The 23,743-nt window shown below is 40.5% G+C and overlaps 2 protein-coding genes across 2 annotated transcripts in view; one reads left to right on the top strand and one right to left on the bottom strand.

Annotated features, from left to right (window-relative positions):
- sema4f (sema domain, immunoglobulin domain (Ig), transmembrane domain (TM) and short cytoplasmic domain, (semaphorin) 4F) overlaps positions 1–11,364 on the bottom strand; it is a 60,842-nt gene extending 49,478 nt beyond the window's left edge. Inside the window, exon 1 of the mRNA XM_024287949.2 lies at positions 10,880–11,364. Within this exon, the coding sequence (XP_024143717.1) occupies positions 10,880–10,970 (91 nt within the window). The 5' untranslated portion in view covers positions 10,971–11,364. The remainder of the gene's footprint in view (positions 1–10,879) is intronic.
- LOC112155909 (meiosis 1 associated protein) overlaps positions 1–23,743 on the top strand; it is a 132,323-nt gene that overhangs the window by 43,932 nt on the left and 64,648 nt on the right. The window lies entirely within an intron of this gene.

Below are 23,743 nucleotides of genomic sequence, written 5' to 3'. Positions count from 1 at the left end.
ATCGTTATATAACGATAACTATATATATATATCACGATATAAATCATTTTATATCCCAATTACGATATATATATATCACAATATACCAACATAAAGTATATTTTCAGTTAGTCTCAGAAAAAAATTGACAATTCATTACTTAAATTTCTGTGATTTTGTTTTTTTAAGTGACATGTAACTGAATCGTTACAAATGAGAAACATTTTTTAAAGTGCACAACAGTTTTAAGTTTCTTAGTAGGAAAACACATTTTTGCACCAAAGTTTGAGCAATAAAACAAATAAAAACAATAGAAACTATACAAGAGAAATGGTAGGATTGACATGGCGACGTCAGTATCATAGAAAAATGGTGACTGAATTGGCTTCATTTTGCTGGAGTCTGAAGTAAGGGGTTAGCGTGACTATATATTATATATTATATTATATATATATTAGTGTTGCCAGCATACCCTCCCCAACAACCTACCACATACACTATTGTTCACGACCAGCTGACCTACCCAACAATTTACCGTCTCACATACACTACAGTACCAAAAAACAAACATTCCCAGAAAAGTTATACGTTTTAAAAGTTAGAAAACCAAAGATCAACAAATCATGGAACCAACACAGATCAGGAACGACATTTTCTAAACTTGTCCACATGTGCAAAACACACCAAAAAAAGTATACCCAGCAAAGAGGAAGATCCCATCAGCCAGTGAACACGAAGCAGCACGGTAGCACTGACTGTCAAGCTGTCTTTGTGTAAGCATGTGTGTGCGTGAGTGTGTGTGTTTGTGTGGATGAAATAGACCTCACAGTTGTGTGCCAACCATGAGTGCCAACACACACACACACACACAAAAGGAGTGTGGGAGAAGGAGTGCAGAGAGGTGCTTTGATTTCCTCGACTGCCAAAGGGAGACCAGGCACAATTCACACAGAGGAAACAGATAGCTGGGCTCATTACAAACTCGTGCACACACTTACACAAACACACACACGGTAGCCGCTCTCAGCTTATTGCTTTGATTTCCAATATTCTCAGCTCTTCTTTGAAGGCTGTGAGTGCGCGTTTGCCAGACCGGCGTCTTTCCTTCAACTTTACGACCGAGTTTGTTAGCATGACAGGACGTCTGCTCGCCATACGCCCTCTTCCTGCACCCGTTCACGCATGAACATTAAGAGAGCCTCTTTACTTCCACAAGTGTATCATGTTTGCAGCTGGAGGCCGGTTCAACCAGCCTTTCCCGTTTTGTTTCCTCCGCATGTTGGCCTGTGTGTGTCCCATTTATATTTCCCCCTTATCTCTACAGCGAAAAGGTTTCCCGGTGATTAAAGCATCCATGTTGTTTTTACAATACGCCACATCAAAGAGCAGCAGAGAAGGACCCGGTACAGTTTTGCTGTTGCCGTTCCGTACCAGTTTTAATCTTTAAGAACAATGGTTCTTTTGTAGAGCGGGTCAGGTTAAATATTAAACCGGGACCCTCCCCTTCCTGAAAGCCACCACTTGTTTACCATCAAAAAAGCCTTTTTTGTGGCACCTCACTGTCTGTTTGGATGTGGCTCTGCAGAACACCTGAGTTACGCTCCGCTAAACTTCGATTTTAAGAGGAATTCTGCTGTTTACAGGTGGATTAGTGAGATGTTTGCGGGTGAAAAGCAGCGGATTAGTGAGCTTTTCGGAGACTTCCTCAGAGTTGTTTTTGCTGTCAACACCTTCATCTCGTTGGAGAAAGCAGCCCACACAAGCAGCCGGCGTCCACCAACCGCGGCGGTGCGGCGTGCGACATTTGTAGAGAGTGGAGCCATTCAAATAACAGCCCCAGCAACGATCCCATTCATGGTGCTGACTAGGCCTGCACAGTAAAGCGAAGATTTATCATCACATATATCACGAAAGTCGAGGTAAACAGCAATAATTGGTTACTTTAACACCCACTACTCCCCTGAAGAAGATAAAAGAAGACACTGGGCATTTTTTTTTCAAGTTTGCAACGAAGTATTTCTGCATACCTGATAGTAGTTCACCTTCAGAGAGATTTTTCAGTATTAGAAACATGTCAGCACAGATATTTAAAGACCCACTCTGATAAAAATTTGCTTTTAATATGTTTTTGTGGCATTTTTCTAATGATGGAAAGCATATATAAAGGAAATTAAAATTAAAAGTACATTTTAATTGTGAATCTAAAGAAAAAAATTGTATTTGTGATGTCACAAATACACTGGATGGGTTTCAAGCTCCGCCCCACATCCACTTGTAGACGACTAGATCCATGTATGTCTTCGTTTTCCTCGTCTGAGTTGACATCTGGCTAAAAACTGGATAACTATTGTTCCATATTTTTGTTGCACCGCTAATATTAGGCTGTAAGCTAGCGAAAGAGAGTGGCCAACTTCTTCCCCTATCCCTACATTTAGCCCTCCGAACGGAGAGTTATAGAAAAATCGTGTCTTCAAATTTGGACGACATTATTATTTGTCAGTCATCTATGTTAGCGCGTAGCTGCTAGCACTCGAAAAGTACACAACAATGTCAGTTTTATAACTTTAAAGAGGTCATGCTAAAACAAAAAAAATCATCGCTTATATTTAAATGTAAACTTCTGTGCTTCAGAGCACAACTTTGTGAAAAAAAAATACTTTTTCCTTGCATATCATAAAACTGTTGCAGTAAAATAAAAATTATGACTTAGTTGTTTTTTCTGTATTTGTTCATGAATCACAAGTCATATCGTCATCGCAAAACTAATGACAAAATCCCACATTGTTCTGACTTCTGCTTCCACACAAAACTATGAGCCGGTTAGTCATTTCCATTCAGATTGCACCACGTCAGGCTTTTTACAAGACATTTCTGTCAACAATCTGCACGCTGTGGCTTTTTCCAGCTTCCAGCTGTCACCAAGAATAAAAAATGTCAACAAGACCTCATCTGGAAAGTGCCCAAAGCAGCAGGGATGTGAGGAGGTTAATGTGGGTCCACTCCACCATCAACTCTCATCAAACACTGATTTTTTTGGCCTCTCTAGCCACACCTGCAGAGGCGGAATCAAAGGAAGAAAGCCAGCATGAAGAAGCGTGCGTTTGTTTTTGTGTGTGTGTCTGACAGGAAGCAGTGCCAGGAAGTATAACATTCTGCTCACGAGAGGAGTCGGTGAGCTATCAGTGTGTGCGTTTCCTTCCTTCCCCCTCGCTACAAACCTCCCTTTGCCTCTGTGTGGACACAAACGGGTTCAGTGCAGCCCCACCGTGCAAGAAAATTCCACACAAAAAGAAAAAAACTCCACTCAAAACAAACAGATCAGCTGATCGTTTGCTGATTCAGCGCCGAGGAGAGCCAACAGTCACGTCATGTGACAGGGATAAGTGGATGTGGCGTCTCAACAAGATCAGGCTGAGTCCGCCTGACCCTTCACCTCGGCCTAGACGAGCAATTCACGTCACGTGCGGCGTGTCGACTCGGTTTAACTCAGCTGGACTGATCGATCATCCACTTTCATTCCTGCATCCTTCAGTGTCTATCAGTCATCAGTAAGCTTGTCTGATTTCTTCTAAATGCTCTCGTTTTCTACCATTAATGTCATTCTTTATTCTTTTTCCTGAATTTTAACAATAGAAAGTCCTGCCACGGTTCAGCAGTTATCTTTATGAGGAACGCAGGTGGGAATATCAAGGTAGTAGCCCTCTCGGTGATCACTTGAAGCAAAAAATGTCATGCCTATTTATTCCTATGGGCATGCTGCAGGTCATAGCTAACTTACCAGTTATGTTACGTTCACACGTTCAGGAGAATTTGAGAAACCACTTCCGATGAAAAGTCTTTATAAACCTATATGTAAACTCACATTTCAGGCTTCTGTGTCCAAAACTCTTGTGTTCACATGTCACCACGCAAGATTTTAATAATTGAACTTTGACCAATCAGGGACTCTGATTTTGTAGTTACGTACAGATACCATCCTGCATTTCCACGTTTCCCACCAAGCCTCTTCCAAATGTGAGTACATGCTTTGGTATCAGTTAGCGAACATCGTATGCTAAAGGAGCGCTAAACAATGTCAGTTTAGCGCGTTCTTTACGTACACAACACAGAATAGTAAGTAAGGGAGAAGTAGGTGAGATGCAGGTGTGTTGCACACATTTTTCTTTTTTTCAACCCTACGCAAGGAGCCCTTAAGTACTGTTCAAGTGATAGGGTGAAATTAGGAGTCAGCCAGAATTGTGTGAAGGAATGGTAAATCTTTCATATATCAGAAAAACCTGGAGCAAGATTCACAAGATTGGTACTGCTTCAAAATGTTGCACCAAACGTCTTCCAACTCTAAGTGGCTTACAGGCTGGTATCAGGTAGAGACAGTCCAAATGCTAAATGCACATTCTTGAGTCCTTAAAATGCCTGGTGCGACCGTAGCATTAGACTGTAGAAGCAGCTCATGGATCACACATGAATGTTAATGTTGGGTTTAAATTCAGGTTAGACCTTCAGCTTTAAAGAGCTTTCTCTGACTGAAGTGCAGAGAAGCTTTGTGTGTCTATCAGATGTCTCGCTTCACAGAGCAGCAGAGGCAGCTATAAACCTTAGATGACGATTGAGGTCTGAGTCCGTTCTTCTCCAACAACTGTTGGTATTAAATGAAAATTCTCTTCATCTAAACTACTCAAACCTTTAAAGAAACAGAAATTCCACTTTGTGATGTTGGTTTTTAGTAAAAGAAAAAGACAAATGAGCAAAGATGACGACCTTAGACCCACCTACTGAGTCACTGACCTTTGAAAGACAAGGTCTGTCATGGTCCAGCTGAGTGGGTTGCTCCGGCATAAGAAATGCAAAATAATCACCCCTACCCCAAATAATCCCCACAGAGTAAATCAGCTTGTGTCTGCTGTGTGTGAAGTAGACAGACTGTGTGTGTGTGTGGGGGGGCCGTGACATCTGACTCAGTCCAACCCCGTCACAGAAATACCAGAGTGGGTCAAACATTGACAAACACGACCAACTCGGCGCTCGGCTAATGTGACATCACAGGCGAGGCGCCACAGAGAAAGGCTTTATTGACGGATGCAGATGAACTTTGCTGACGAATACAAGAAGTGAGGGAGGATGTCCTGTAGGTGGCCTTAAAAGGCCAAGAATTTCCTCCTCCTCTGCTCCCTCTTTCCTCTCCTCTACCTCACTCGTTTCCCGAAAGTAAAACTGCTTGTTAGCTGCTTTTTGTTGTCAGAGATATGTCTTTTATTAGGTCCTAGGGATAAGAGTTGGCATTACAGGTGTAAGGGCAGTGTTAGGGTGCTGTCACACCAGAGTAATTGGTTCAGATGAGCAGAGAAGGTCAAAAAGGATGTATTTCTGGAGCAGGTTTAGAAAAGTTCCAACAGGTGCTAAGAGAAAACAAAGGATAAAGGCTGGTCTCGCTAGTATTGGTACTTGAGCTATCATTTGCTGATGACCGCCTGATGCTACGTTCACACCGGCCTCTGCACTACCAAGTATTTGTGTCTCAGACATCCAATATTCTTGAGTTCAAGCGTTGCTATGAAGGTTTTTAAGTCAATTTTTGGGCTCAACATACAAAATGCAAGGCAATTGAACATGCGTTGAAAGTTAAACCAGTTGACCAATCAGGGACTTGGATTTGGTAGTCACGTATTGGTTGGGTCCTTTTCAAAACATAGAAGTGCCAACCGTTTGAAAATTGATCATGAAGAAGAAATGAATAATTGCTTTAATAAGTGTTTCATATATTGGAATAGAGCTGTGAAAGAAAAATCCAGAGGCAAGATTTTCTCCAATTCAACATTTCCCACCGAGCCTCTTCCAACTGCAAAAACATGCGCTAGTATCGAGTAGGGACGGTCCAATGTGAACACCGTATGCTAAAAGGGCATTCATCCCATACCCAGTTTGTATGCATCATACCATTACAGTTAAATGTTAAAGTCCCATACCTAGACTTGTGTTGTATATCTCCCATATTTGGTACATTTGGTAAAACCATTTATTTCTTACCACCATTTTTTTTTCAATAATTTACAAATAATACTTTTTATCTTTAGTCTCATTGTTAGAGTCTTTGGTGTGATCCAACCATGAATTTGAATGCACAACACTCGGGGTGAACACTCTACCACTCATCTACTGAGCTGGTACAGTTCAACATTCACAAACAGGATATTTACTACTACTAGCCATCCTCTCTATGGGTAGACTCTATTGCCTTGTTTCCACTGAGCGGTTCAGTACAGTCTGGGATGGTCCAGTCCAGTATTTTGAGTATTCATTAGAAAAATGGAAACGTTAAAATTGGTCATTACGACAAAAGAAAATGCCAAGAAATGAGGCTGTGTTCCTCTTCATCGCCATCAATCTTCTCTCAAACAACATTAAAAGCTTTGAGTATATGAAGAACCAAAAAAATTAGGTGCTAGATGACCTTTGTTGTTTTTGCGGTCAAACTTTGAGTGGAAACTCTCACCTGCGTTGGCAGGTCCATTCTAAACCCCTCAGTGGATACAAGGCTTATGACCCTCTGGTGTTGGATAGTTTATCTGCATTCATACTGTATTCAGCCGCACCAGGGTTCACTTGAAAGTACAGAAAGAATCTCTCTTTCATGGTTTACTTATTTGGTCTACTTCACACTCCAAAGCAGCTTTCACATTGGAGAAACAAAGAGGATCGTCAGAGGAAAACTCTGGTAAGGACGCGCCAGTCCAATATGAACGAACCCTTAAGATGCAGCCGCGTTCTATTATGCATTAAAGCTCTGGTGAGAGAGAGCCCTCATCAGAGGTGCTAAAAGCATTTCTGATGCTTTTTCCTTATTCCCCACGGCTCCATCGACTCCACACCCCGCACCTCGGAGGAAGGAGAGTGCTGCGACGACAGAGACAATGGATGCAGGGATGAAGAGAGGAAGCAGTCCCTCAGTTTTTATCGAGTTACATCATATTCTCCCGGGGTTTGTGGGTAACAATGCAGCCACAACACAAAATCTGCTGAGGTCCACATGAATTCCCACAGTCAGGTTTATCTGCTCTTCCTGAGACAATCCCTTGATATTTCTCTTATGTGGACATACATACATCAGTGTACAAAATGTCCAGAGAATTTGCAGAAACATATCCATGTGTGTGGACACAAACATCGGGATTTACCAGCATATTTATGTGTTATCATAATTACAAATACATGAATCCTAACCGCAAAAGGAAACAATATGACAAACGTAGCTTTTTGTTTAAAGGAAACAGTGAAAAACTTACTGAAAACAAACAAAACAAGACTTCATTTAAACTCTTTCACACCATAGCATTAGCTCTAGTGATGACTTCCCTTTGACAGCCGTAATTCTTCAACCGTTTATGCAATTAACGTAATTCCAGCTGATTCTGTCACGCAGAAAAGCAACCCAGCGCTGACATGCATCACTTTGTGGTAGTAACGTTGCATTTCGGTACAAAGCTGATCTGAAAACTCCTGATTCACGTGAATGGCTGTAGAGTTGCGGTATGTCAAAGAACGGGAGGTATTTAGATGTCGCTGGTGTTCTAAGGATCTATCCAACCTCGTGACATTTTCCTATCAGTAGTACAAAATGATAGTTATGGCCATCCAATCGTCCGACCTTATCAGATAATCCTACGCATGTGAAGAAACATTCCGTTTCGATGTTAGGTCGTAAGCACAGTAGGGTAGGGCAGTGTTAAAATGTAAGAAAGTAATAAAATTGGCTGAACCGCTCAGACTAGGTTTAATTCATATAACCGGCATGGAGCCCAATGAGGCAAATCTTCTTTGTGATATTGGGCTATATAAATAAAATTGAATTGAATATTCTGAACCAGTTTGAAAATCCTCGCGGAATTTAAAAAGTTCACCAAACATAGAGTATTAGTGAGCAGTATGGAAAAAATCGTATATCACAGTATTAATTATTTTATATCACGATAACTTTATATATCACGATATAAATTTATTTTTGATCACGATAACTTTATATATCACGATAACTTTATATATCACGATATAAATTTATTTTTGATCACGATAACTTTATATATCACAGTATAAATTATTTTATATAATGATAACTACATATATGACAATATAAAGTATTTTATATAATAACTATATGTATCACGATCTAAGTTATTATATTCTGATATATATAGTCACAATATATAATTTGTAATAATACATATAGTATCGTTATTTTGTTATATAACAATAACCATATATATCACGATATAAATTATTATATATCCCAATAACGATATATATCACAATATACCAACATAAAGTATATTTTCAGTTATTCTCTGAAAAAAATTGACAATTCATTACTTAAATTTCTGTGATTTTATTTTTTTTAAGTAACATGTAACTGAATCGTTACAAATGAGAAACATTTTTTAAAGTGCACAACAGTTTCAAGTTTCTTAGTAGGAAAAACACATTTTTGCACCAAAGTTTGAGCAATAAAACAAATAAAAACAATAAAAACGATACAAGAGAAATGGTACGATTGACATTTTTTTATTGTACACGCGATATGTATCATCAAATCGCTCAGCACTAGCGTAGAATCACTGTAGACATGGATCCACCGCAGAGTTATGGTGTGGAAAACAATTTACATGTCCCAGAATTTTAGTATTGAGCTAACCTACAAGTAAAGGTAAATTGATAGTAGATGCATAAGCATACAATCGAATGCAACCAAAAGTCACAAAAACAGCAAAAAGAGTTTAGCAAACGTTTTTTTTAATGCCCACACCAGATTAGGAGCCTTCCTTGTTCCCTCTCCACTGTCAACAAACGTAAAAAACAAGAAACTTCCCCGGAATCTGGCAATTTCACAACAACTCCAAACCACACTGGTTTTTAATCAACCACCAGCACCCCCCCCCACTCACACACACACCCCCATTGCTTTGCCTCTAATAAAACGATCACTTAAACTGCAGCTCCACAAAAATCCATCAGTGCACATGAAGCAGAAACAGTGATAAATGTCAGATTATGAGCTGAATCCGTCTGAGAGCTCCTGTTGAGTGTAAACTAATAGTTTCTCGTGGATTTATGGATGGACCCTGAAACCAACAACAAGCCCGCCACTGCATGGTTGAGCAACAGACCCCCCCCCATCCCATTCCTGATGTGTGGCGACAACCTAACAAGTTTCACATGAGAAGCATTAAAATGAATGCAGAACCTGCCAAACTGGCTGAAGCTGCTCAAGCCTCCAAACGTCTGTTTAATCTGGAGTAATGGCTTCATTCAGGCACTAAATGAACGTCTTCATCTGCACCCAATCATTTCTGTCAATTTGGGGAGTCGCTGCGTTTCCCGTTAGCTTTAATAAACAACAATAATCACCACAGCTCAGTGTACAGACAATTTACTGACTGGATTTAATGAGTCAGTTGATCCAACGAGAATATTTCTAATAAAATTTGAATTATTATCAGTTCCTTAAATGTTTATTTCTTTTACGTAGTGTTTTGAAGACGCAATACAATCATCTATTGTAAAAGCATTCCCAGGTTTTTTTAAATTATTATTGTTTTGCTGTTTTTAAACAAAAATATTTTTTTAAAAGTCATTTTCTTTGGAAATAGTTTCTTAAGAGTGGCAGGAGTTCATTAGAAATTCACCTCTGAGTTGTGGGCGTGACAGTTGGCGCAGAGCAACCCCGCCCCCCCTTCCCTTTCTCTTTGGAGCTTGCTGCTCGTCCGAATCGTTTCAACTTCTGTTCAAATTTTAAACATTCAATAAACAATTTATGAATATTCTGCTAAAAATCAATTTTCACATTTTTAATTCAAAATCATTTGGATTTTGGTTTCAAACACACAGTTTTCCTTCCATTTGCAATTCTATTAATCTCAATGGGAGTTCTTACACTTCAAATAAATAAAGAAGTAGCTTTTGCCTGAAAAGTGAAACATAAAAATGCCCTAAAGGAAAATCAGTCCATGAGTTTGATGAATATTGAAATTTCTAAAACTCAAGTAAAGTGGTTTTATATTGAATTTTTGGAAGAAAGGGCATTAAACGACATTGATCTATTGATTTTATGAATCAATACTGAATATCCTGCAAATATCAGTTTGAAATGGAGAGTACAAGAGTTGTGATGAGGCAGGAGGAAAGTGGATGGAACCGCATCACCTGACCAGACAAGACCATCCTGTCTTACGTAAGAGGATTACTTCAGTTGTCAATATACTTAATCAGTGGGAGGGACAGACAAGTTACTCCTTAAGTGATGTCAAGCCGCCGAGTTCTGAAGGTCTGTCCACTCCAGCTGCATTTGATGGTTTGGTGCCCCCCCAGAGGACACACTGAAGTGAGACGGTCAGTCTGAGGATGTCACAGATGGGGTTAAAGTGTGGCAGCATGAAGCAGCAGCAGAGCAAAGCTCACTAAAGCTGTCAGGTGACCCCACAGCAGAGCCAGGGCCTTAAGCTGCATGAAAGATGGAGTTATTGAAGGCAACATTTTCATTTCAAAGACTATTTTATCTTCCTGGAGATGATTTTTTGAACTTTCCGATTCTTATCTGGAGCTGGAGAAGCTTTCTGAGCACGAGGGATGGAGAGATGCGCACTTTTCTATTAGATTTACGCACAAAAATAGATATAAATCAACGTTTTATTCATAATTCCGTTAATTATGATCAGAATCATCATCAGTATCCATCAAACTCATGTGACCTCATAGTGACGGGATGCCACCTGCGCCTGGATCCCGCGCGTCATTTGGAACCGGAGTGCAAACCCCATGTTTCAAACACGCGCGTGGCTCTGCAAACTTCACCCAAAACAAGTTGCAGCTCGTTTTATGTTGACTTGTGCATTAAATAAATAAATGAACTCACCAACTCCCCCGAGAGAAGCCGCCTCGGAGCCGCCGGAGGAGAGGAGGCAGCACGCCGGGAGGAGGAGCAGCATCACCCCGCTGAGAGCCATCCTGTTCCCGCGGAAGATCCGGACTCAGCTGCGGCTCATCCTGCTGCGCGCCTTCATGTGCTTCTCTTTTAGATTTGTAGTTTTGTTGTTTTTTCCTGGTCCGGGTCTGAGGTCACTGGTTCCCTGTTGGTGCCATCCGCGCAAAAGCGCAAACGTGGATCAATCCTCCACCAAGGAAAGAAAGCGTGCTAATTCTCACAAACGCGCGTGGATGTCACTGCAAGAACCAAAGTAATCCAGTAAGGGAAGAAGAAAAAAAAAACAGCAGACGCGCTCCTGTAACCCGCACCTTGCTTGACCTAACACCGCCGAACCTGTCCCGCGCGCTGCCTTCAGTCGCGGCTTCTGCGGAGGGTTCGGAGCTCAGCAGGAGCGGACGCGCGGTGTCACGGAGGAGGACTGTGACCGGCTCAAGAGGAGGAGGGGGAGGAGCCCAGAGAGAGAGAGAGAGACGGATATGGCCACGCCCACTGAGGGAGGCTGCGCGTGGAACCACAGGTGAGGAGCTGACGTCACAGCCAGCAGGTGGTTTTTAAAATGAATACTTAAAAGTGTCAGACTTCCATTTCTGTTTTATCAAGACTAAAACATAAAAAAATCATATTAAACTTTCACACGTTTTGTAGATTTATTTTTATTCAATAAAACTTGTTTTTAACATGTTCTGTGGTATTTTTCTAATGATGGAGAATGTAGAGCAGCAAATAAGAAAAATCGGAAAGGGAGTGAGAAGAAGAAAAAATCGTATAAATTCTCACCCCTGTACATCGTATCAATATATTCTTAAGGCCAGTACATTCCTTGTATTTCTTGCAAGATAAGCGTGTGAATTAAATATGTACAAACAACAACAGTTTTGATTTTTTACATTGATGATGTATGATTAACAGCTTACCTCAGTCAGATTGATCTGGTTGGATCATAGAAATCGATTAAGTCGATTAATCGTTACACCTCTACATCCTGCTATCAGTCCTTTAAAAGCCCAAAAGGCTGCAAACAAAAAGAGGAAAATATGAAATGTGAGGTCAAAGGTCTTACAGCTTTCTCGTGTTCTAATAAAATAAATGATACGTCAAAGGTAAAACAAGCAGTAAATTTCAGCCTTTTCGGCTCGGTCATCTAATCTTCTTTTAATTAATGGTGGGGCAGCCATAAGCTTTTCTTTTCCCGCTTCTTCCTTCTTCATCTCCCAGGAGGAGCTGCTGGCAAAGCTGACCGCCTGATTCCCCGGGACGAGGGGGGAGGAACAGACATGTAACCCCACGTCAGGATGAAGGGAGGGGGTCAAAAATGGGCCCAGATTAAAGGATTTGGTAGACGAATTGGGTAAAGGAGGAGAAGGGGGTGGGCTGGGGTCAGAGGTGAGACAGCAATGTTTAAGAAGAGCCAAAAAGGGGGTTAAAGAGGGGAGCGGCGCCGTCCCATCGAGCCTGATTAAGCTCACGGGGCGCGTGTCGCATGCTCGCTTAGGCATTGACTTTTGAATGACGAGAACTTGGCTTCGTTAACAATGGACGTCTTCATCAGTGACAGCAGTGCTGGCCGTCAGACTTAGAAGGCCACCTGTGACTTTTGGAGAGGGTGGGAACAATAACCCATGAATGTCAGGGTTTAACCCCCGCCTGCAGTCCAGTTTCAGCCAATCATCTTTGGACATCTCCAGTCCTGACATTTGGTTTACCGTCGGCATGTAATACCACCAACAAAAGCTAGATGGCAGTAGAAACACTTTTACTGTAGCTGGAGCTAGACTAACACAAGTTTTTGTTGCATTACTTTAAACTTTATTTGAAAACTTTTCCTGAAATTATGATCAAATTAAATACAACAATCCTAGTTAAAATATTAATGAGATGATGTTTTACAGTAGGTATAGTGTTCTTCGGATGCAACTCAGCATTCTTCCTCCTCCAAACAGTGGAGTTCTTGCCAAAAAGTTCTATTTTGGTTTCCTCTTGGACATTCTCCCAACCCTCTTCTGGATCATACAAATACTCTCTAGCAAACTTTATCCATGTACTGCACATATACTAGCTTTGGCAGGAGGACACGTCTGGCACTTCAGGGTTTGAGTCCCTGGCAGCGTCTTGTGTTACTGATGGTAGCCTTTGTTCCTTTGGACCCAGCTCTCTGCAGGACATTCACTAGGTCTCTCGTGTGGTTCTGGGATTTTTGCTCACACTTTTGTGATCCTTTTGACCCCATGGGGTGAGATCTTGAGGGAGCCCCAGATTGAGGGAGATTATCAGTGGTCTTCATGTCTTTCATTTCCTAATAATTGCTCCCACAGTTAATTTCTTCACACCGAGCAGCTTACCTATTGCAGATTCAGTCTTCCCAGCCTGGTGCAGGTCAACAGTTTTGCTTCTTGTGTCCTTAGACAGCTCTTTGGTCTTAGTGGAGTTTGGAGTGTGACTGTCTTTTACGGATAACAAGTTCAAACAGGTGCCATTAATACAGCTAACGAGTGGAGGACAGAAGTTACAGGTCTGTGAGAGACAGAAATCTTGCTTGTTTGTAGGATACAAAATACTTATTTTCCACCATAATTTTGTCTGTCATAGTTAAGGTATACCTATGATGAAAATTACAGACTTCTCATCTTTTTAAGTGAGAGAACTTGCACAATTGGTGGCTGACTAAACTTACTTTTTTGCCCCACTGTATGTATATAACACCAAATCTTTCATATACCGGAATAGAGTTGTATTAAAAAAAAAGCCTGGAGCGCTTCGACATCTTCCAACATGCGCTGCAATTGGGTACTTGACAGTCCAGTGTGAACTCCGTGTGCTAAAAGCACGCTCAAGCATGCATGTTTAGTGCCGTCTTGAATGCACATTGCATGGCCGGTGTGTATGTAGCACCAGTGTACACATTTACAATTGGATAAAAGGTTATAACTTGGTAGTAATTCAGAAATTTAGCTTCATATAGAAGAAACTGTTCATGAGGATTGACAGATCCTCATGAATGGATCGCACTGATACACACACACAAAGGACAAATCCCAAATTCAAATCCCAAACATTTAAGTTAAAACAAAAACACAAGATGATGCAAATTGGTGTATAAATTACCCACCAGCTCCAACCAGAAAAGCATATGACCTCAAACGGATTGTCATGGAGGCTTATCAGTTCCCGAACATTAATATTCAGACTGCGATGTAAAGCAAAAGCAATCCGTGACCATGCACTCTTCTCGGTAATGTTTGTGTCGGTGTGTGTGGCTTTTTATGCATTGCCACTTGTCTCTGAAAGGCAGTTAGAATGCATGCTGTATGTATTTGTTTGTTAGATCTCAGTCAGGCTTTGGCCAAAGGTCCTCTGCGCCGTGGATCGTGTGACGGTTTGAAGCCAGCTGAGTGGCGTTTTTGTGAGGGAAAAGGGCAGTAGGGGGAGTAAATGAGGCCAAAGAAAGAGATTGGTAAAAGAGACAAACTCGACACACACTCCATCAGTAACTCAATTACGCTGCTGTGAATCACTCAAGAACCCGCTCCTAGATTAGTGTTATGCTGTAGGAACACAAAGACACAAAAGCAGCCACTTTATCCCAAAAAGTGTATTAAACTCTTGTAAATCTGCTGTCATTGTTATCAATTTGTTTGGTTCTACTCCTAATTGTTTGAAGTGTATGCATGTCAGAGTGGGTGGAGCCACAAAAACACTAACCCTTTACCCTGGGGAGTTAAAGGTCACCTGATTTATTCAAAAACTCTCGTTTTCCTAATTAAACTTGTGGATTTTTTTCCCTATGGTTGCTCTTCTCATCCAAAAATTGTGTTTTTCCCAGCATCCTTCACTTAGTCTAGCTCAAAAAAATTGTCGTGTCACAACCAAACGTTGGGCGGAACATGATTACAAGACCATCATGGGGTCAAATCCTACCCCCACATGCTACAAGGCTTTTCCATTGCTTCTGATTTACCCCCCGTCCCTCGCCTCTGCAGAGGAGGAAATGGAACAAACGGCCCAAACCCGTTCACACTAATCCCCCAACAAAGGGTTCTGCTGTTTTAAGGAGGGAGGGGGTGGAAGGGATCCAAGCGGTGGTTTGTACTAAGCGCAGGTAAGCTTCGTGATTTGGATCTGCTCTCCTGTTGGAGCGTTTAATGACATTTCCTTCACCCAGCTGAGTTGTAAATCTGTGTATTTTCTGTCACAGAGGAGAAACTCTGACCTGCAAGAGAAACCAAATGACTTTAAACCCTCAAGGAGATTTATTTTTGTAGTTTCTTACACTGAAATTCATGAAAAAATAACGTCTAAGCAGAAACTATGATATTTTGATTGATTCCCAATGGTCTTTTAATTATGATTATGCTGTTTTAAATAAAGAAATCTGTCATTTTCTTTGACATAGTTTCTGCAAAGCGACTTGGAGCAAGTCCTACTTCCCGTCATCCATCTGTTTACATTCTCTCCTGCTAGCTTACAGCTCCTCCCACACACACAACCTAACATCACCGGTGCAACAAAAATGGCAACCAATATTGGAGCTATTGAGCCAGATACCAGCTCAGATGAGGAAAACAAAGATGCATCATAGACATTCTTTGAACTACCAAAACTCTTCGACCATTTATGAAAGGAGACTCTAATGTAGAGAAAAGCCGTTTCGTGCAAATATGTGGAAAACGGCTTTTCTCCTCTTCAGAATGTGTTAGATTTGGGTTAATTGCGTAAACAGTCAAAGGGTTACGATAGTTTGATGATTATGTCCCATTTCCCGTCACCATTGGCAGCTCCAACATTAAAGGGATAAACTGAACCTTGTTTTACTGAAGTGTTATAGAAATGGAATGCTAAATGGCGTATACTTGTATAGTACTTTTCTACTTCCCTCAAAGGCCCTAAGTGCTTTACACACACAGCCCAACGCCAGCCTTCCACCAGAGGCAATGACGGGTTCAGTGTGTTGCCTTAGGACACTTTGACGCATGGTGGGGAGGCGGGAATCGAACTTGCAATCTTCCGATCAGAGGTCGTCCGCCCTACCACTTCACTATGACTGCCCCTACATTTCAACATGCAAACATTCCACTCTATCATCCGAAGCTGTATGATCATGAGCAAACAGAAAAACAATGCCAAGAACCACAGAATGGTACAGTCAAGTATTTTCTGAGGGATGTACTTCCGGTTCTTGGGAAGGGGCTGGATGGTTCAGTTGGCTTTGTGTAGGACTGGCGCATTGGAAACCAGGGTTTGTTTCTTAGGGGCCTTGATGAGTTTAATCCAGTGTGGGTCCTTAGGTAGGACTCTTCACTTTACTGCCTAACTATTAAGCCAGCAAGTGGCCTCAAGTCTGGGTGTCCCTGTGCCGGTCCCCAGCCTGGATAAAACACAGGGTTTTGTCAGGAAGAGCATCTGGTGAAAAAAAAAAATCGCTGGCAAACCAAATGTTCGGATCAGTGAAAGCTGAAAGGATAAACCTAAAATTTGAATAACAACTACTTCCGGTTCTTGTTGGGTTTTACAGGAAAGAAGGTTAAATCCACACATTATGATTAATTTCCCTTGGGATTAATAAAGTATCTATCTATCTATCACATTAAACCTGTATTAAAATGCATATTTACACAGTTAAATTGGTATTATCACATAATGGTTTGTAGGAACTGACACATTTTGAAATGTAGTTTTTGGCAGCTGCAAGAATAAATGGTTTTCAATGTTATTCTGCTCTGACAGATTCCTGCTTTTGAGCTCTCAGAGGTCAACTTGCAGACTGAGCGCTGCTCCGTCTTTAGTTCTGTGTAGCTATTTTCTTTCTGACTTCACGATAATGAAAGTCTGGATTAAATCAAGTTAAGAAGTCAAAATTCAGACGGTTAAAATACGTTCAGGCTCAGATGCTGCTCGCATGAGTCGATGATGGAATCCCAAAACTCTATGTTTGTGGATAAATCTATAAAAGTGTTTATACTTTACAGATCTCGTGTTCTTGTTTTAATTCCCGGCGTATGAAGCTCAATAATAATGACGGCGGGTGTTTAAAAAAGAAATCTTGTAATAAAAGGCTTACATTTCCTCTGAGGTGAACGACTGCTGTGTCTCTCACTTTGTTTATGTTGCATTTTTCCTCCAACGCAATGTCTCTAAAACACACAAACACTAACTTGGTTCATATTGTAACACAAATAAGTGTAGTTTTTCTCGTTTTATCAACATTTCTGCTCATTATCATAATCTTGAAGAGCAGTGAGGTCATGTTGACATTAACTCGGTAACTTGGAGTTACCGAGTTACCGGTAACTAAGCTGAATCTGTCACTGTGCAAAGCTACTTTATAGACTGATTTCCATTATGTTGCGTTGACATAAAAACTATAACATTCATTAATCATTCCGAATGTTTATATCGGCTCCATCATGTCTGTGTATGAAATCCATCCCTTCGGAACACAATTTCCGCTCCGTTGAAACGTCAATGTTGTGTCAAAAAGCCGGAGAAACAGGAAACAGATTCAGGTTTCAAAATAAAAACATTTAAGAAATTTAGGAAAGTAAACTAAACAGAAAAAAAAAATCTAAGTTAGTGCGTGTATTTCTTTTTTTTCTGTCTGCGGCCCAGTACTAAGGGGATACCATTTGCTTGGGACCACTATGCTAAAGTTCGGCTCTTTAGCCGTTTTACGCAAAACATTTACCTAAAACAAATAAAATCACAGTCTACTTAAATGAATGAATGAAAGGGTTTATTTCAAGCTTCAGGTAATAATACATGAAATAACACCACATAATAAATCACAAGTAGATGACTTGAAAGGGAGTGGAGGGAAGCGAACTTATATAATTGCATCCTGGCTCGACCATACAATTTTCTCTACATCCGGTTCAAGACTTAATATCAAACATTTAGACTCTACAGTCATAGATTCAGGTTATAAAGGATAATTAATATCAGTGATGTGATCAAATTTCAAAATATTAATTTAATATAAAACAATTCTAAACATGTAGCATCCCCATATAATTAGCTTCTATGACTCACAAGCCCCCAAAAACAACATATGATCATCATCCTGTTGAGACTACAGTTAAACACTAGTATGTATTATAAAATCTGTTCCTTCTAATTGCGTAGCAGTGTAACTAGTCAGTGCGGCTCCAACCTAATTCCTTTTATTGTGGCGGACAGATTCCACAGCAGATGGTGCTATCAATTATTGAGCCTGTGAAGACGAGTCAGGCCTCAATCAGATTAAGCAGATTATGCCAACATCCACTCCCTTTTAGACAGACTCCCGGATCAACATACAGAATCAAGATGCACAGCTCCTGACACCACCCTGATACCCCCACCCCCACACATCCACAAGGTGTATATGTATGTGCAAATGTTGAATTTGACCTAAATACACACCATTCAAAGGAGTTTTCGGATTTCCGTGGAGTCTTGTCATACTAGAGAGTGAGTTGATGCAGTCACAGCAAGCCCAATGTATGTCCCTTTAATCCTGTTAACCCACTCCAACTGCGCGGAGAAGCCGGCGGAGAAGAAGAGCGCCGGCGGCGAGCACGACGTCGTACCCCTTGCACCCTGCTGAAATCTCATTGAAGAAACAAGTGTTTGGAACAAAGTGAAGCCCTTCAGCTCCCTGGGACATTAATGCATGACTGGTGTGAAAAACACTGAGGCGAGAAAAAGGCTCTGCGAATCTAAACAGCAGGATTTTGAGAGTGGGGGTGCTGAGGAGGAGTGAGACACCAGCTTAAATTATGCTTGACTTGAGCTTGGTAGCGACTTACATGTCAGGATTCCCACGAGTGAACAGTACAGTTGACAGGTGAGAGATGTGAGCACTTTTAGCTATTTAAGTTTGGGTTTTGTAAAGTAGAGAGCCAGATTTGAATTGGTACCTGTCAGCAATGTGAAAACAGCACATTTTGAAGTCTCACTCCGATCATCCTTTGATCTTGTTTGAAGCGTTCCCAATGATTACGCCATTTTTAGTCAAAATAAAAAAAAATAATAATTTTCTGTACTGAGGAATTGCCTCTGAGTTGTGGGTAGGACCGTTGGCACCCAGAAACCCCTTCCCCCCTGCTGTGAGCTCTCTGTTTACACTCTCCCGCTAGCTTACAGTCTCCACTGCTAACATTACCGGTGCAACAAAAATGGCGAACAATGTTGGAGCTATCCAGCCGTACAGACACTGAAAGCAAAGACATACATGGATCTAGTTATCAACAACTTGGTGTATCAGAAGCTTGTAGCTCCACTTAGTGTATTTTCTATATCACAAGCACATCACTATTTTTTCAGACTTTTTTTCACTTGATTTACAGCTTAAATAAAGAAACACTCATTAAATTTTCTTTTTATGTCCTCCATAATCATAAAAATGATGCAAGAACATGTTAAAAACACTAGAAACATCATTTTCTTTGAAGTTTTATATATATATATATATCTGTTTTTTATTTATTTTTTTCCTAGTCAGACATCTGTTCTATCATTGAATGCAATAACAACTACTGTACACTGAGAATGCATGTTCTAGAACATACTTTTAGTACTGGACTGTTGCTTCTCAATACTAGCACATGTACTCACAGTTGGAAGAGACAACGCGAAATGTCGACGCGGAGCAAATCTCTCTCCAGGATTTTCGTTTCAGAGCTCCATTCCGACATATAAAAGACTTGGTGTCATAGAATTCCAATCGGGCAATTGTTAATTTGTCCTCCATGACCAATTATCTAACAGTTGACACTTCTGTGTTTTGAAAAGGATTCTATGTATCTGTCACTGCCAAATGCGAGTCTCGGATTTTTCAGAGTTCAACTGGTTTAACTTTTGATCACGGTCAATGGCTGTATAAACTGGAAAACGGACCTAAAAACTTGCGTGAACACCAATTTTGAAAACAATACACTAAACTGCATATATACATATATGTGTTATCATAGACTCCTTATCGCAAGTGGTCACTTTGCTGCATTTCTGAGCCCGCCGCGACAACGCATTCTCACTCTCAACTCGTCATATATGGACGTATGGTTCGGGCCCCCTTCGCGTATTTTTTGACGTTTTGGAGTCACTAACTTGTTGTTTTTTGATGTGCTGGCTGTTCCTATTAAATCAGGGGTCCCCAACCACTAGGCTACGGACCAGTACCGGTCTAAGGGGACACTTCGTACCGGCCCACAGATGCTAAATAGGGGTCCCCAATCCTCAGGTTGTGGACTAGGACCGGTTCCATGTCCATTACCGTGTCCTGAGGGCTTGAGAGTTGGGTTGGTGCCATTAAGCTCAATGGCATAATTACATTCAAATCAAATACATGCTCATTTGTGACAATGGCATGTATATATATATATATATATATATATATAGAGTTTAGTAAGAACAATTAGTCGTAATGATTCTATTTAGGAGGATTCTATTTCTATTTTCTGTAAAGTGGAGGCAGAGATCTTTTCTTCAGGTACAAAAATGGTCAAAGCCTGTTGCTTTATTATAATATCTTCATTTTTTATTTCTTAAAACAAAATTGAAACACTTATCAAAGCCCATGCCGATGAAAATCATGTTTTTAACATGTTCTTGTGGCATTTTTCTCATGACGGAGTCCATACATAAAGCAGTTTAAGAGTACTTTTTAACACACACTTCAGTCATGTGAATAATCCCACAATGTAGTAATAACTGCAAACATTGTTGTATGTTCAGATGTTCTGGTGCAGAAAAGCTTCCAGACGAAGGCAGTGAAGGGTTAAATTAAGATTTATCCAACGCTACTATAATATTGATGTTTCCTCACAATCTGAAACTTCACTGAAGGTTAGAAACAGTTGGCGTCCTCCCCACCCTGCTCCACAGCTTTGACTCTGCTGGCTTCACAGCTGTGCTGCGGCGTGGACCCGAGCAGATATGGGATATTCCCATTTTGGAGTTTCTGTGGAGAATATGTTGAAGGTCTTTTTCTTGTCAAAGCCGGTATTGTTTGAGGGAGAAGAAAGGCTCGGTTGTATCAACGGCGCTGCTCAGAGGCGGCTTTCATGCTGGGGCCGTGTTTAGATTCTCTGCAGAACAGAATGCGTGCTGTTTGGAAACCTTGTTGGACGATGTCAACCTAAAAATACGCCACTTTTCTGAGGCATGAAAGTAGCTTCGGGCCCTGTTCACATGCGGCACTTATGTTTTTTGGATGATCTGATCAGAAGAGGGCGGCTCAGAGTATGAATCCACAGAAACTCAAAAAGATGAGTGAGATTTGGAATTTAGAGTTTGGTCCCAATGAGCTAAAGCAGCTAAAGATAGCCAATTCTCTTTGCTTATAAAGCAGATTTTCCTTGTTTGGATGACTACAGGTTTTTCTTCAGAAAATCAAGTGTTAAGCTGCTTATCCTTTAACACTAAAGCTGCAATGTTGACTTTCTTTCAAATGCTGTAACTTTTCTTAATAAAATTCCAGCAGATGTGTTGGATATTGGTGCAGAGCTGATATGAAAAAGCTACTTTTCTCTTCATCATTTAGCTGATTTTGTTGCAGAGTTATAGTTGTAGATCTTGTGTTATGTTACTGATGACCTCTGCATTGGTCTTAAACTAATAATATTTCAAGATTAATTCAACTTAAATGTTTCATTAATTGGTGGTTTTTATATAACTGGGTGCGCAAAAGCAAAACTGAATGAAAGTGGCATAAAAAGTGGCTCTACGCTGAACAGAAGGGAGAATATTTCTGGTTGGCCGGTTGTCAGGCTCCTGGCAGGAGGAAATGCTTGGATGGAAGAATGTTAAGATGTAAACACATTTGTGGACGGAAGGAAGGCGGAACCGATCCAGACGGGCCTCCACTCACACCACAAGAGCTCCTGCGCTTTGGAATTGTGCAACTGGAAGCGGTATTATCAAAAAAAAAAAAAATCAGAGGAAATGAAGGACAGAAGAGAGGAGGAAAAGTATGGCATCCATCCCTCCAAAGCATCTGCTGACTGATTTGCAAAGAGGCAAGTAGAGGAAAGCAGAAGTATCGAGGTTTATAGACAAACGTCGAATTCATGAAACATAAAACATCAAAAATGTTAAAGATCCACTCGGATGAAAATTGTGGTTTTGACATTTTTGTAATGATGTAAAAACATTTAAGCTTAAAATTCCATTTCTGAGTATTTCTCTATTAAAATTGTTGTAATTTGCAAAGAGACACAAAAATGCGGTTGGAAAAAAGTTGTTTCTGTGGTGTAGAAGCTACTTGTAGACAAATAGATTTGTGTACGTCTTTGTTTTCATCGCCCAAGCTGGCATCTGGCTCCAAACTGTACGGCTGGATAACCCAGATATTAATCGCCATTTTTGTTACACCTGTTGGGGTTGCAAGGGGCTGTAAGCTAGTGGGAGAGAGTGTAAACAGATGGACGATGGGAAGTGGGGCGGGCTTACTCCTCGTCAACAGCCAAATTTCAAATGACGACAAACTTTCTTCTGTTGTCAGATCCAAAATAAAAAGAGGACCTTTGGTATCACGCATTGTCATGGATTTTCTGGATCGACAATATCTTACCACAATCAAGGGGTTTTGAAAGATGAACATGAAGCCCGACTAATAATAATAAATAAATTAGGGAAACAAATTGAATCCATGTTAGGGTCCATCCATCTCCCACTAAAAAAAAAGACACCCCCTAATCACCATAATTAATAAGTTAAATGAAAATAGATCCCAACAAAAGTCTTGAATAGAACAAGGAGAGTTCCAGTCAAAGGACTAGTCAAGTTTTATCTTAGCTCTTTGTTTTATTTTTTTAATTCTTTTTAGGTCAAGAAAGAATGACATTTCGAAGATTTGGCCCACTTTTTTAATGAAAGTGCAACAATAAAGCAGACTGGAGCATCACATTTGAATGAACTGTCCAATATTCCAATATAAAAGCCCCTTATACCACTGTCCCAACTGTGTTTTTAAGAACTAGATCAAGGACTGCACTGAGTGAGTGTGACATCACCCGAAGATATTGGTTTACTTCCAGCTCCAACAAAATAGTCAATTCAGCTGCCAATCACTGTAAGCAGTGATTGGTCTGAGTTGGTTTAGATCAATGTTTCTATGACAACCACTCACACCATCAAGAGTTGGCTTGTTTGAAGACTACACCCCTACCACTTGAAAGAAACTAGACAAAATCTGTCAATCAAATGCTTCAAACATTCAAATTGAGACCACATAGTTTTATTTAGACATCTGATTAGTCCGTTTATAACTTGAAAAACTTAAACTACAAAAAATATCATTAAAAAAATCATTAAAATTAGCAAGAAGATGTTAAAAACAAGTAGGTATCGGAGTAAGATTGGTTATTCTGGCAAATAGAGTGACTGAGTGACTATAGCAAGTCTATGGGAATTTGGCTTTTTGGCGCCAGCGGGTATTTTCTATTTAGAATGTGAGGGGGGAGGGGGTTGCTCAATCCAGCTCTCATATACAGTCAATGGGTTAAATGGAGGATGATTCTTCATCCTGAAGGTAGAAACCAAAAAACAAAAGAGAAAGAAGAGGTTCTTATCATGAAGCTACTCAAAATGTATCTATGACATCATAAAATCGTATTTATAAACTCAACTTAGTTTTACAGCTTTTCTTTTAAAAGTTTTCACTTTTGATCACCATTCCATGTCTTTGATTAATTCCATCTCCTAATTCACCGCCATGCTTCGGGCGCTCTCCTGAGCTTCTCCTGAAAATAGGCAGAGAGGGAAGTTGGTTTTGGGGGAGGGGTGTGAAAGTGTGTTCTCTGAATGTCAAAACACACA

The sequence above is a fragment of the Oryzias melastigma genome, linkage group LG18 (assembly GCF_002922805.2).
Source record: "Oryzias melastigma strain HK-1 linkage group LG18, ASM292280v2, whole genome shotgun sequence".
Lineage (NCBI taxonomy): Eukaryota > Metazoa > Chordata > Actinopteri > Beloniformes > Adrianichthyidae > Oryzias > Oryzias melastigma.
The sequence above is the reverse complement of the archived record's forward strand: the minus strand, read 5'-3'. Positions and strand labels throughout refer to the sequence as shown.